At 40.7% G+C, this 15609-nt stretch overlaps 2 protein-coding genes across 2 annotated transcripts in view; both read left to right on the top strand.

The window, feature by feature from the left end:
• Positions 1-1073, top strand: part of nectin1a (nectin cell adhesion molecule 1a) — a gene marked incomplete at its 5' end in the record, with an annotated part of 33733 nt that extends 32660 nt beyond the window's left edge. The window contains one exon of the mRNA XM_084564940.1: positions 316-1073. Coding sequence (XP_084421066.1) covers positions 316-630 — 315 coding nt within the window. The 3' untranslated portion in view covers positions 631-1073. The remainder of the gene's footprint in view (positions 1-315) is intronic.
• A 2839-nt stretch (positions 1074-3912) lies between these two features.
• vsig10l2 (V-set and immunoglobulin domain containing 10 like 2) lies at positions 3913-15502 on the top strand. The gene is made up of 12 exons (XM_084564935.1): positions 3913-4522; positions 5131-5484; positions 7834-8109; positions 8529-8804; positions 9580-9867; positions 9951-10208; positions 10287-10577; positions 11134-11487; positions 12801-12923; positions 13013-13037; positions 13156-13256; positions 15358-15502. The coding sequence occupies exons 1-12, from the start codon at positions 4453-4455 to the stop codon at positions 15492-15494; spliced, it is 2553 nt and encodes an 850-aa protein (XP_084421061.1). The 5' UTR covers positions 3913-4452; the 3' UTR covers positions 15495-15502.
• Positions 15503-15609: the final 107 nt, after the last annotated feature.

The following is a 15609-nucleotide window of genomic DNA, read 5'->3' on the forward strand; positions in this document are numbered from 1 at the left end:
TTTAAGGAACTCCTCCTTATTGTGCAAGTTTGGAACTTCTTTCAAGGTCAGATTATTTATGAATATGGCATTAATGTTGTGCTGATTCTAATAGCATTTTGAAATGTTTGCATTATATAATTAAGTAATCTGAAAAGGGTCCACATATTTCTAAAACTCACATTTGTACAAATTATTATTTTTTTGAATAAATAAATGCTCAAATATATTTATTTCTGTTTATGTGTTTTACTGGGTTCTCTATTTCAATATATCACTGTATATCTGTTACATTTCTGGATACATCATTAACACCAGTTTCTCCTTTCTCCACAGCATTCAGGACGCCTTTATGAAGAGCTTCCAAACACAGCTGACTATGTGAGCTACAGACTGGCCTGTAACAAAGAGGACTATCCAGAGCCCTACTCTCCTCCAATCAACCCTCCGCTGACATTTCTGCCCCAACACCCCTACCAGTCCTCACAAACAACCCCTGCAACAAGCAGCAGCAGCACCGCCACATCAAAGAACACCTTCTCTCCTCCTTCACACACCACTGCCATCTTTAAATACCCCTCCGTAACAGGTCTGTCTTCTCCTCCCCCTGGGGTGGCTGCATACACTTTTCCAAAAGAGCAGTACGTGTGAAACAACATCTTGCTACACATTCTCCAATGAGCTCAGTGAATCAACACTATTCAAATTTGGACATTTCTTAAGAAGAGGGAAAGCCACATTTAACCCCAGACTATAAGGCAGTGTACCTGCACTCTCTGAACCGTTATGGACAACTCTTGAGGTCCAAGCACAATCCAGCTTCTGTTGTTGGACGTGGAATTAAGTCTCTCTGTTGTCCTGTCTTTTTTTATGTTATGTGTTATGTATTCTTTGAAAGGGGGGGTTATATTTGCATTTTAGATTAGAGGGAGGTCAAGTTAAAGAGCATCAGACTTTTGTAAAAAAGAAGAAAACAAAGCAAAAAAAAAGATTTTAATTTCTCTGATACCCACTCACTTAACGTCATCTTGTACACTCACAATCCCTGTCCCGATAAACAGCAGACCTTGTGGTTTTATCTCCTGGTTTAATGTTAATACTTTATACCGCTGTGTTCATATTTTGTATTAATTACCCGTATTTTTCTTTGTAAAGAAAAAACAATTTTTATTTACTGAAGGCATTTTGTTTAAATTTGTTGTTTTTATTCGTGTTTTCTGTGGATTTTAGAATTCATTGATACTGGTTGTTGGATGAACTTTCTATTTTTAGAATTTAAATAAAATTATTGAGTAAACTTGTATCAGCAGTGTACCACTAGACTAAAGAGTAATTTTCTTTCTTTACCATGAAGTAAAATTATTTCAGGACTGGCATGTTCACTATATAGTAGAACACGTTGACAGACAGGCTAATAGATCAGTCCACCAATCTGGTCATTCTGGCTAGTGGATCTGGCTAGTGGATGCAGATATGGGATGGATTACTGTGCAATTCTGTACAGACAATCAGATGATCCCCTTGATTTTTAATTTAGCGTCACCATCAGGTTGACGGTTCCATTTATCCCATGTGTTATGTAAACAACTATTAGAGAGATGATTTATTAACCAAAGGTATTATAATATCAAGATAACGCATTACAAACCACTAATGGTATTAAATTTCATACAGTTAATTTCTCCTAGGGGCGGCACGGCAAGTTTCCAGGTTTGAATCCAGACCGACTGGGCCTTTCTGTGTGGAGTTTGCATATTCTCCCTGTGTCTGCGTGGGTTCTCTCCGGGTGCTACAGCTTCCTCCCACTGTCCAAAGACATGCTCATTAGGTTAATTGGTGATTGTAAATTGGCTGTAGGTGTGAATGTGAGTGTGAATGGTTGTCTGTCTCTCTGTGTTAGCCCTGCGATAGACTGGCGACCTGTCCAGGGTGTACCCCGCCTCTAGCCCGCTGACTGCCGATGACCCCTCCGCGACCCTTCACAGGACAAGCGGTTACAGAAGATGAATGAATAATTTCTCGTATGGCTGAATCTTTTTTCCACCACTAGTCACAGGGTAACTGCTGCCATTGGAATGAACAGACTCAGGGATTATTGCTAAGACTCCTAAAACAACAAGGCGTTAGCGAAAGCAACATTCAGAAATGTTTCCTCGAATGGTTAATGGAAGCTGCCTCAAAAAGCATCTGAAGTAATTCCTTCCATGTTAAAATTATCAAAATGACAGCAGAAATGTCTTTAGAATACAACCATTTAGATTATGTTATTGCTTAAAGGTTTGTATAATGCAGGACATAAGAGCTTTCAGTGACAGGTGCCTTTAAAACCACTCTTCAGGAAACCATTGGGTAACATCATAGAGTTTGTCCTACTTTTTATGTAGTAACAAACTTGTTTCTGAACGTCTTAGTTATTCCACAGGAGCCGTCAAGTCAAAATGATCTTTTAAGCATTAATTAGCATAATTTACCATACCAAAATAGTAAACTATCATCCATTTGGACAAAATCGTCTCTTGCAAATGAATATATTTCAAATTTTGAATTTCTTTTTATGAAATAACTACATATACACTTCACAACCTTAGGTAGCCAAACACTAAATGAAAAAACTCCAGGTCCAAGATTAATATGAGAGATTCAAATTAAAAATGGATTGCATGACTCTTATGTTTAATCCAGTCACCACCTTCACAAATATCCACAAATAGAAATCCATCATAATATCTTTCCTGCTGTATTCATTTATAGTTTCTTACAGAGTCCTGGGCATTTCTATTATAAAGCTGCCTTTTGTATGCCGATGAAATCTCTGACAATAAAATCCCAACTCTTTCAACAAAACAGTAGCTCCAAATCCATTGCATCGAGCTTTCATGGAGAATTCATGGACTTTCAAGCCTTGAAGTTTTGTTAGAGCATCAGCAGCCAACTCAGCGTGCCTGAGCCTCCCTCTTTTTTCTGCCTCATTCCATTACATTACAGTGATCTTTTGCATTCAATGTGTTGAATAACTAGCGGCCTGGAGACTTGAAAAACATTGTGTTCTACTCTTGCTTTCATCTACTACTACTGGACAAAGCAGCGCATACATGCATGTCTCACACTTTGTCCTGATGTCCAGAAACACAAAACTTGTACTTGTTTGGACCTGCTTTCCAGGAAGGAAACTCAAAGAGTCATTCAAGACTTGAAATGTGACAAGCTTGTCATGACGTTAAAGCAAATTACATTAGACTAACCACCAGATTCAAGGGTGATGAACCACCAACATTTTTGACTGTATGTTGCCTCAGAAGCTGCTGTGTTTCAGCCTGCCAAGTGAGGTAAACTGATCTCTGTCTTGCATTAATTTATGACAAACATCTCGCATTACACACTCACGGTTCAGGTTAACAATCGCTCCTCCTCTTTCACTCATATGAACATATAAACCAGTCACTCAGAGATGTTATAAAGTGTTATAAAGAACACTGAATACTTATAATTCACCCAGGACACTATATGTTTACATATTTGAATGTTGGCATGTGGAGGAAACACAAGGCATCGCTGTGATATACCAGATTTCTGAATCTATTTTTATCCTAATCCCATCAGTAGAGTTTACTCTAGAATCTCTGCCTTCAATTTTATGTCTCGAGACATATATTGTATATGTAACACCTTCCACCTCGTACATTATTTCTAAACTCTTGTTTTTGTTCTTTAGTCTATAAGAACTGTTGTCCTTAAACTGTCAGTTAAACAAACACATGACAAAGAACACTTCAGAAGACAGAAATCCCCTTTAATCTCCCCTTTTCATCCATCTGTTTTGAATGCATCTTCTGTGCAGCTGCCTGGAAAGAAGACATGTTGATATCTGTATGAAACATTCACTTCATTATTATAGTACAATACCACAGTTTTAACTGTGTGAAAATGTAATTATACACGTGATTATAAAGAAAGACGTCCATTACAGCAACACCCTTGAAAGACTCTCATTGGAAGTTATTTTCAGTACAGAATTATAAGATTTAGGTGGGGATTAATGTGAACGACCTGTATGGGGAAAGGTCCATGTTAAGATGGGTGTATTAGTTAAGGTGTGCAGGTGTATGCACAGGTCCATGTGGAAGGCCAACCCATCCACTGATGCGTCTCTCTTGAATAATAGATGAGGTCAGTATCACAATGTTATTCTAACCCACCATGAGAAAGAAAGAGGGACCGAGAGAAAGGAAAACGCATGAATAATTGAGTCTAAATCAGTTTAGTAACCCTCCGTTCCTTCCCACTCTCGGTCTGATGAAGTCAGTGACTGCAGCTGGATTACCCAAGAAACTCGCAGATCAGAAGGAAAGAACCTCTGGTGTCTGAGGGGAAGCTATAAGTAGTTGTTTTTGGAGTTGAAAAGGGTTACCTTTTAAGAGCTGCCACATTTTTTCGGAGTTAAGAAGTTGTTGGACTCAGGATCATCATGATACCATGGTGGCCCAACTGCTAGGGCTGGCCTTTCTATATCTAACCACCAGTCTGGTCAATTTGGCAGCATATGGTAAGGGTCTTCCTCTGTCTTTGGTAACTGCATACTAAATGAAATGAACACAAGTTAAGAAAAAAAAAATCTTTATAATTTGTAATACCATTAGATAAATTTAAGATTTGAATTAAAGAATTACATATACTTGATGCATGAGGCTAATGTCAGTGTTTACACTGTGTCACATCCCAGATTATTTAAGCTTTTTGATGGACTAAACATATATTTGGGGTTTCTGTGCTGTATTCTCTTTTAGCATACATTCACTGATAGCAGTCCCATGGCCAACAGTCATTTGTTGTCCCCAGCACTCATTCTATGCACATTTTTAATTAGTAAAATTGCGCCATGCTTTCCCACTAATGAAGATGATGAGAAGTGGGACGTAGTTCATTGCAGGTAACAGGGAAAAGGAATAGTAAGAAGAAAGGACGAAATGGTCACAAGAATTAAATGTTGGAATGGATGATGGAAAAGTGACTTTTAGAGGTTTTAGAGTCCCTTATTAAAATATTTAATCCTGTCTGAAAATTACAGCGTAATCTATCTTGCAACTGAACACTGGCAGGGCACATGACACCAACATCTCCTTTGCATGTCAGTCTATCCTCTCTCTCCTCCAGCCGTACAGATCAATCACAATGGGGAGGTGGTGTACCGGGACACCAGTGTGTTTGGAGTGGTGGGCAAAGCAGTGATCCTGGAGTGCGGTTCCACCATACCTGACATGTACATTTGGAGCTTCACCAAGCCTGGCACTGAAGCAATAAAAGCTGTGGTGTATAATTTGGGCCAAGGTCCGAGGATCCAGACGTTCGCCGAGACTTTAGGACAACTAACTATCATATCAAATAGTGCAGCTGTGAGCATTGAGAAACTGCCTCTGGCTGCACATGGCTTGTTCACCTGCCAGGCCTTCTATGATATAGATACGGAGCCCATAGTTTACTACTACTACGTGCACCTCTCTGTCCGAGGTAAGACTTCCTGTACACAGATATAGAAGTGAGTGAGACAGAGAAGCACAGAAGTGTACTCAATACTTCTCTTATACCCCAAAACCACCACTGTCAGTTTGTAGTATCAGTATCAGTATGTATTCAAACACATCCCTTGACTAGAGCTCAACTTATACTGAACATGTAAAGCAAAACTGAGTATCTTCTGCTGAGCAGTGACGTAAAAGTTTGCCAAAACTGACGTATTAGGTAAAATAGGTTAATAGTTTTTACAATCTGCAGTGTTGGCTCTGACACTGAAACTTTGATTGACATCTCTAGCATAACAAAACTGCACTCACATTTCTTTAAGTGCATAAAGAAATGTGAAAAGAAAAGGTACAAATGAAATAAGTTTAGAAACAAATGCGTTTGAAAATGAATCAACTATAAACCGTTCAGGCATAACATTATTACCACTGACAGGAGAAGTGAATAACATTGTTCATCTTCTGACAATGTAATGTTCTGCTGGGAGACTTTTGGACCTGCTGTGCGTGTGGATGTTACTTAGACATGTAGCACCCACCTATACCAGACCACGCGCCCCGATCCCATAGCAATGACACTCCTTGATGGCAGCAGCCATCCCCAGGATGCAGCCTGACACAGGCACACACACAAACGGTTTAGAAACAACTCAAAAAACATGAAAAACAGCACAAGGTGTTGATCTAGCCTCCAAATTCCCTAGATCCCAAACTGATCAAGTATCTGTGGGATGCACTGGAACAAGCCTGATCCGCAGAGGCCCCTCCCCTCAACCCATAGGACCCAAAGGCCACCACTAAAAACATTCTGTTGCCAGACACCACAGGACATCCGCAGAAGGCCCATGTCCATTCTGAGTCATAACTATCCAATCCAATCCAATCCACTTTATTTATATAGCACAATTTAAACAAACACAAGGTTTCCAAAGTGCTTTACAACATAAAACACAATAAAACAAAATAAATAAATAACACAATAGAAACAATAAAAACACAATGAAAGATTAAGTAGTAAAAATATGCACGTATACCCATAAAATAAAATCACATAAAATCAACACTCTACATGGTGTTAAAAGCCAAAGAAAAGAGGTGGGTTTTAAGAAGGGTTTTAAAATGAGACAGTGAGGAGGCCTGCCTGATGTGCAGCGGCAATTCGTTCCAAAGTTTTGGCACTGCAACCGCAAACGCTCGATCCCCTCTGAGCTTAAGCCTAGCTTTAGGCACGGTCAGGAGCAGCTGGTCAGCTGACCTGAGAGATCGGCTAGGGGTATAGGAATGGAGCAGCTCAGAGAGGTAAGGTGGGGCGAGGCCGTTCAAGGCTTTAAAAGCAAATAAAATAATTTTAAAATGTATCCTAAAATGGACGGGCAGCCAGTGGAGTGAAGCTAAAATGCGTGAAATGTGCTCATACTTGCGTGTGCCAGTTAAAAGACATGCAGCAGCATTTTGTACCAAGTAGCACAAGGGAGACCTCCAAAATATTAGGAAGGTGGTCATAATGTTATGCCTGATTGGTGTATATAAAATGGGCTCATATTTAAAAAAATGGTTTATTTGATGGTCTGTTAAGTAGTTAATGGGGGTTGAGCTCTCAATACTAGAGCTGGTGAAAAACAATCATTAGTCTGAGTAGTTGCTGCAAACACAACAGGCCTGACCATATTTCACTTCAAATAAGTCTAAACACATCAAAGTGCAGGGTAGCATGGCTGCGGCACTGTACATCTGTCTTTTTCAAGGAGCAGTTAGTTTAGTATTAAGTTAACTGCTTACTTTAGCATTAAGATAAGGTAAGATAAAATAACTATATTGAAATTTGCAGTGTTACAGAAGCATATGGTTAAGGACAGTGCACAAGACAAGGAAAAATAAACATTAAAAAAATACAAAAATAGCAAATTAAATACAGTAGTTCTGTATATATATATATAAAAAAAGTGTATATTCTATATCAGTTACATAAACAAAGTTTCAACATTAACTGCTTTAAAGACTATAAAACAACATGGCTGGTTTAGTTTGCACATGATGAAAAACTTGAAAGCTGAATGTTATGGCTGCTAACTCCATTTTGTGGGCACAGAACAGCATCCATGTATTTGGTTAGTGTTTGTCAGCCATTTTGTAAGGTCCATGTATAAGCCTGTGTCAAAACCGAAGCAGAATTGTATCCATTATGAAATAATCTTGAATACACACCTAACTTTTTGGCCTTCTCTCAGCTTGGCGGCACATGTGAACCAACACTTAACACACTACAAGTTAAATTGTTATAGAGAATAGTCATTAGAGAAAATAAATATACCTGCAAATGACTTTGTTGTGACTGCAGTTCCCGTCAGTAAGCCTTACCTCCTCTTGAGTGATGCATCTCCAGTGGAAGGGTCAACAATGTGGATGCGTTGTAATCTGGAAAATGGGACTGGGCCCATCCAGTACATGTGGCAGCACGAAACCCGCAGTGGCAATGTCACAGCTTTTGCACAGGGCAACAGCGACGTCGTCAACGTGACCAACGTCAACCGAAACCACACAGGTTGGTACCGCTGTGTGGCCAGAAATGCCGTGAACAGCGAAAGCTCCAACCGGTTATGGCTGGACACCATCTGTGAGTATAATTTTTTTTTCTGTTTCAAGTTTTTGCAATTTTTGGCCATTAGCTTACAACTATTTAAGTCTGTGAAGGTTCTCAGTCATTCCGTTGATGGTATACCACAAATATTTAAGGTCATAATTCTCAAGAAGCAGGAATTAAATGTGACTTAATGCTTTATGCTTTTAAATATTTAATATATGTGTAAGTAGTACATTGCTTTAGGATTTGTCACACTCTCACATGGAAAATGTTACTTTGTCACTTGAATCATAATATTGATAAATGATCACTCACCATGTTTAATACAGTTTTGTAGTTAAAGGTCATCTTTAGTAGACCACCAGTTTGAATTGTAGTTTTCAAACCCAAAGGAGCCTGCTCTCCTGCCTACAATACATGTCTATTATCCTTCATCTCATCTTTACCCTCAGATGGCCCAGATATTCCTCAGATAGACGTGACTCCGTACAGTATAACAGAACGTGGCTACTCAGCTCTGGAGAGAGAGACTGTATCTTTGCTGTGTCAAGCCCAGTCCAACCCAGCCAGTCAGTATGTCTGGTTCTACAACAATTCCCAGGTTTACACTGGGCCGCAGTTCACCATCACCAAGATCCTACGCATGCACACTGGCGACTACGCCTGCTTGGCACAGAACACTTACCTCAACACCCGCTCCAAGAAGACCATCAGCCTGACTGTCTACTGTGAGTTTGACCTCTGACCTCGGACCACCAACCATCCTGCTCCTCTGTCAACCCCATCACTCATCCCAAACTTGTTTTCCTCAGTCTTTGTACTGCAAATGGCAAGGAGAATCAGATGCGAGGAAATTATTCAAATTTGACATTTTCAGTACAAGACTTAATTGCACTTTTCATCTTTATTGACTCTGACTCTCTTTCCTTATGTACAGCTCTGTGATCATTTCACTTTTAATGAAGCCACCCTGTTTGCAGTGTTACACAAAAACCTCTTTTGCTTCTTCTATTTTCTTCTCACTCTGTTCAGTCAGACATCAAGTCCACATAATCAGAACGACTCCACATAAGGTTCAAAAAGTTGTACACTGACACTACCTACACACACGCACACACAGCCGAGTATGGAGGTGCTGCAGACGTATTCTCCTGTTTGGATCGTTGGGGAAGTTGATGGGACTCTCTGGCAGGTACCTTGCTGTGATGTCACAGCTATGACAAGCATTGGTTGGCAGAATGCCAGTGCTTGTCATTTACTTTCCTGTTTGCTTGCTAAGTTTTAATAAAGGGTCTGACTCGACTACCATTTGTGTTATCTAGCTCTATCACAAGGTCAGATGTGTAATGATTAAAAGACAAAATTCTTTCTCTGTATATCCTTTATACCTAACATCGAGAATAATTCAGCCACACAGGACATTTTACTGGTCCTGATGCCTCATGAAACGCAGACCGTGCATGTCACTCTCATGTTTGTCTGTACTGTATCTTATCCCTGCAGATCCACCAAATGACTCCCCGTCCTGTTCGGTGGAGTCAGCTCTGAATCACTCCTCTGTGAGGCTGCTCTGTTTCTGGACCGGCGGATTTCCCCCCGCTTCCCTCCACTGGACTGGAGACCTGACACATGCAGAACAAGAAAAAATCAACACAAGCAATACATCAAATCACCTCACCAGCACTGTCATCTTGCTGCCCTCTGGAGGCCAGCAATTTAATAACAGCATGTTTACATGCACAGGCTCCCATCTTGCCCTGAAACAACAAAGGGAGTGCAGGGCACATACATGTGAGTGCAGAAATTACATGAAAAGCCACACTCAATAATACAATTATATCTGTACCTCTTACATTTTACTTCTCCTCCATCAGATATTCCCCCTGCAGAGCCAGTGTGTTTTGCATATGTGACAAACAGCCAAGAGTATCTGATGCTCTCCTGCTCCTGGGATGGAGGGGCCCCGAAAGGCTTGGTGTGGTGGGAGGGCCCCGGAGGCCAAGGCAGAGGTGGAGAAGAAAACTCCAACATCCTGATCCTCCGCTACGGCACCGCTCGTAGCGGGAAACCCTACATTTGCCATGCTAAGCACCCACTTCTGGCCGAAACCAAGACCTGCAAGCTCACACTGGGTCGGTGCATTCTCACTATAAAACAACAAGAGATATGATTTTTTTTCATAAACTAATTTTTACATTGTCACCATGTAGAGGCCCCTGTGTTGCTGACTCAGCGGAGAGTTGTGTCTGTGTACGAGGGGGGTGACGTACAGCTCACCTGCAATCTAAGAGCCAACTATCTTCCTGTAAATGATATCACCTGGTTTAACAATCAGGGTGTCGGCATCCAAGACACCTCCAAGTACACGCTGCTGCGAACATCTGCATGGGCCAATCTGACAGTGAGAGATACAGACCAGACTCAAGACAGTGGCGAGTACAGGTGCTCCACTTCCAATGCAGTGGGAGGAACTGAAATCAATGTCACTCTAGTTGTCAAGAGTAAGAAGGTGTTTTGATTTTTAATCTATATATCTGTTATCCTGAGCCAGAGGTTTGGTAAAGAAGGCTCTGAGATTTTAAATTTGAGAGAATATTGTTGGTTTTCTTTCACACAATTAGCTTAGTTATTACTATTTATTGGCTGCAATGAGTGACTTCCTGCCACTCAACAAGAAAGTCAAGCAAACAATAAATAGCCCAAGACACCTGTAAAAACAAATTTTGTTGTTTGTGCAATCAGGTTTTTTTTTTTTTTTTTTGAATGGTTCAAACTAATAAGATATAGCATGTTCATTAGTTAGTTAAATGTTGTTTGATGGATTTTGTTATCTTTGGAGACAGCTAATCCAAGCTAAGTGGCTGCAAGCTCCAGATACATAAATTATTATGAACTTGCTAGAATTCATCCTCTGGTGAACTGTTTGCACAATTTTGGCAATGATAATCCATCCAATAGTTGGTGAGATATTTCTGTCTGAACTAAGTGATCTGACATTTAAGAATCATACAGAAGTGCATATTTTGTTTGTTGTTGTTTGTTTTGTCTCTACATCAGGACACCCCATGCCACCCAACGCAACCCTGGTGAGAGCTACGTACACTGGCCACCGGCGTAATGAGGTGGAACTGGAGTGGCAGGTAGAGAATGAAGAACAGGGAGGTTGGACAAGTTTCTTCCTGGAGCACAGGTCTGTGTTGGAGAGACCAGGAAGGAGAGGAGGCAGAAATTATTCAAAGCAGCAGAACGAGGAGAGGATTGGTCCCATTGTCTGGTACCGTAACATCATCGAAGATCCAGATGTCAGGATTCAAACAGTAGGGAGACTGACACCAACCGTTACCTACCAGTTCCGCATCACACCTGTTAACCACCGCACTGTTGGACACCCTTCTGCAGCAAAGACTCCAGGTATAGTAAGTGAGCAGAGTGAGGAAAGTTATGTCAAACATAAAGCAAAGAACTGAATGTTTAAGTTAGTAATGTCTGAAGGTGGTGAGAAAAATGGGAAACGACAGAAAGAACAAGCAATGCAACATTTTAAAAACCTTGATGACAGTATCATGCTGTGATGACAGTTACAATGTCTTTGATGAGAATCTAACTTTTTTGTTCTTCTTTTTGTTATCCACTTAGGTGAAAGATCACACATAAATCAAAATTACATGCCAGCAATGACACACACATCACAACTTCCATTCACTTCCTCTTTACCACCTTACTTTTCCTCAAATTGATCCTGTGTGCTTCTCATTGTGATAATTGTACCATTAATTATAGGATTGGACTTCTTTGATTAAGCCAGAAGATTGTTGTGTAGAGAGGTTTGTAGAGCAGGTGTCAGGTTAGCACAGTGGTTCCCAAACTTTCTCTGCCGGGCCCCCCTTTGGTACATAACAAAATCCCCCCCCCCAAAAAAAAAACCAAAAAAACAGGACACACATACAAATATTTTGTTTTCAGACTCCATTGTAGGTTATTTCACACATTGTAAATACAAACCTCAACCATTTTTGAACAAATAAAAGTAAACTTTAATGTGTAATTAAGTTCATTGTAACAGATTTGCATTTGCGTGGAAGCCCGTCAAAAACTTGTCCATCTCATCGCAGTGTCCTTTATTGATTCATTCATTTCATCTAGAGGGTGATTGTCGCTCCCATCCCACCCCGAGCCCAAAAAATACTCCCGTCATATCCCGATCACGTGACTCCTCCCCCCAAAAGAAAAATCCTGTCCCGCAAAATCCGGAGAGAAAGACTCCCGAATACCATCCCGCTCCCTATGTTGTTGTCTAAAGTTGGGCGCACTCACCGCACTGCGGCGTCATTTTTTAATTAATCTCCGTCTCAGTCCCGCTCCCGTTGATTATTTGCTCTATCCCATCCCTATCACGTTACCAACAGTGAAATTGACCCCCCTGCAATGGCTCTGCGCCCCCCACTTTGGGAACCACTGGGTTAGCATCAAAGTGGTTTTCAACCCATACACTCAATGATTCAATTAATCCGTCTAAATGCACGGTTGAACCAGGTTTATCAGTCTTTTACCATTACAGAATGGTTGAGCGAGGACCACATTTGCTAACAGTCATGACTTTGATACAGATCTTGCTACAAGAGGTGCACTGACATGGTTTGAGAACCACTTGAGATACATGAGTATAATGGCTGTGCTTTTTCAGAAGCGTACTATTTTGCAATGTTAACTGTGATCTGTTGCAGCGGAACCACGCTACAACGTGTACCCTGCTGTGATTGGTGCAGCTATAGGTGGGATGCTCTTTGCAGCCATTCTTACGGTGCTGCTGCTCATGTATATAATCCGCAACCGCAACAACAACCCTCGTGAGTTTCACACGTGAATATCCTGCTGACTTGAATAATAAATCATTTTAATGCTTTGCAGAATTAATGTTCTGTGTTTCCTCCTCCAGGACTACATGACGTGCTGTTTGGCATGTGAGTATTAGAGTATTTGTCTCATTGTAATGGCAACAATAAAACATTTCTAATTTGTGATGTTGTAAACAGATAAATACCCATAAAGATGTGCCATTTCTTAATGTGGTGTTCCTAGGCAGCACAGCCAGTCAAGGGAAAACATCAACTTTCCAGAGGATGAAATGGTTGCCGGGTCAGAGGGAGGAATAGAGGAGATTGGTGGATCATCCAGTTCAGGCAAGCCGAATCCACATCAAACACTCATTCTTAAAAACCGAAGGACTATATATGTCAGGTTTCTCTTGTCATATGGTCCTAACCACATATGCATTAATCCACCACTCTTAGTCATCACCAGGCCTAGTATTAACATGTGACCTGGACAATCGGCACCTAGCATTAAAATGCGTCTCTCTCTAACATGCATCCTAAGTCAGTACTTGAGATCCAATCTCAGTTTCTCTCTCTGTATGCAAATAAACATTTGAGGCAGTGACAGAAAAATCCCAGATTAATTTATTGTTTAGTTGGTAAATGGCAACAAGGTCATAATATTGAAATGGTTCTTGCTAATGAACAGACATCACTAACAATGCTTTTTCCTTTGTAGATGATAATTTATAGATTAATTTTTTTTCCCCCAATGAATGAAGCAAAACTCAAGTAAGTGGTCCAAAGGAATGTAGTCAAATGTGATCCAGATCATCTAAAATATGGTTTGAGATCAGATCACATGTGTCATGGATGTATTGTAGTTCTCTGTGTAGTTACATTGAAATTTTAATTTAAGAAAGCCAAATATTTGTGTAAAGCAGTGACTTCATTGCTCTTTCACAAGTGGAACAGATGGTCACACTGACTCGAGCAGAACTGTTCTGAACCAAATTTCAGTCCAACACGATCAGTCACAACATTAAAACCACTGATACTGACGGGAGAAGTAAATAACATTGACCATCTTGTGACAATACAATGTTTTGCTGGGAAACTTTTGGACCTGGTATTTGTGTGGATATTACTAAGACATGTACCACCCACCTAGACCAGGCCAGGCACCCACACCCCATAGGACACCCTCAGAAGGCCCATGCCCATTCTCTGACTCACAGCTGTTCTGGAGGCACAAAGGAGGCCTACATAATATTAGGAACGTGGTCTTTATACGCTGCCTGGCCAAAACAAAAAATCGCCACCTGGATTTAACTACGCAAATAGGCACGAGCCACCTATTGGATAATTACTGCATGGGCAATTATCTTTCAGCTGGCAACAAGTTATTTAACCCCAATTGATGCAATGAGTAGCTTCTTATTTCTTAAACAACCATGTCTAAAGACACATCCTGTGGTTGTGGAAATGATGTTAGTCTATTTGAGAAGGGTCAAATCAATGGCATGCATTAAGCTGAGAAAACATCTAAAGGAGATTGCAGAAACTACTAAAATTGTGTTAGGAACTGTCAAATGCATTATTTAAAACCGGAAGGATAGTGGAGAACCACCATCTTCGAGGAAGAAATGTCAGGAAAAAATCCTGACTGATCGTGATCAGTGATCACTTAAACGTTTACTGAAATATAATCCAAAAAAAAAAAAAAAAACAACAGTAGAACTCAGGGCTATGTTTAACAGTGAAAGTAAGAGCATTTCCACACGTACAATGAGAAGGGAACTCAAGGGACTGGGACTGAACAGCTGTGTAGCCTTAAGAAGACCACTAATCAGTGACACTAACTGGAAAAAAAAATGCATCAATTTGCTAGGGAGCATAAAGATTGGACTCTGGAGCAATGGAAGAAGGTCATGTGGTCTGATGAGTCCAGATTTACCCTGTTCCAGATTGATGGCCACTTCAGAGTCCAGACCTTAACCCCACAGAAAATCTTTGGGATGTGCTGGAGAAGGCTTTGGACAGTGGTCAGACTCTCCCATCACCAATTCAAGATCTTGGTGAAAAATGAATGCAACACTGGATGGAAATAAATCTTGTGACATTGCAGAAGCTTATCAAAACAATGCCACAGTGTATGTGTGCTGTAACGAAAGCTAAAGGCAGTCCAACGAAATATTAGATTGTGTGACTTCTTTTTTTTTGGCCAGGCAGTGTATTATGCCGATTGGAAAATTTTGCCTCGAGTCACAATAGACTCTAGCCTCTGATCAGGCAAAATAAACAACCTGAGGGTGTTCTCTTTATGGAGGTCCACTTGCACAACTTTTATGTCTGCAGACATTGCAGACATAAAAGTTACAGTCTCCTTTAAGCTGCCAAATATCAGCCGACCTAAAAATATCACCTCTCCCCTACCTGAAGCTGAAGCTCGATGTTCTTTTTTCAGGTCCGACATTGGCTTTACCCCGGGCATCTTCACCCCTCACCATTTCCTCCTCACCCCAGAGTACCAACCCCACCCCCACTGGAGACAACAATGAGCCTGTCAGTGTCACCATCACTGTAAAAGCTACAGGCTCGTAGGCACATAACCAACTCCGTTTTAATTAAAACTGGAATTGTTTTGGTCGACAGTCTTCACAATTGCTCAGTGTTGCCCGTTATTAAGATCTCAGCTACAATAGTCTCTACTGGTTCT

The sequence above is a fragment of the Chelon labrosus genome (genome assembly GCF_963514085.1).
Source record: "Chelon labrosus genome assembly, chromosome: 17".
Lineage (NCBI taxonomy): Eukaryota > Metazoa > Chordata > Actinopteri > Mugiliformes > Mugilidae > Chelon > Chelon labrosus.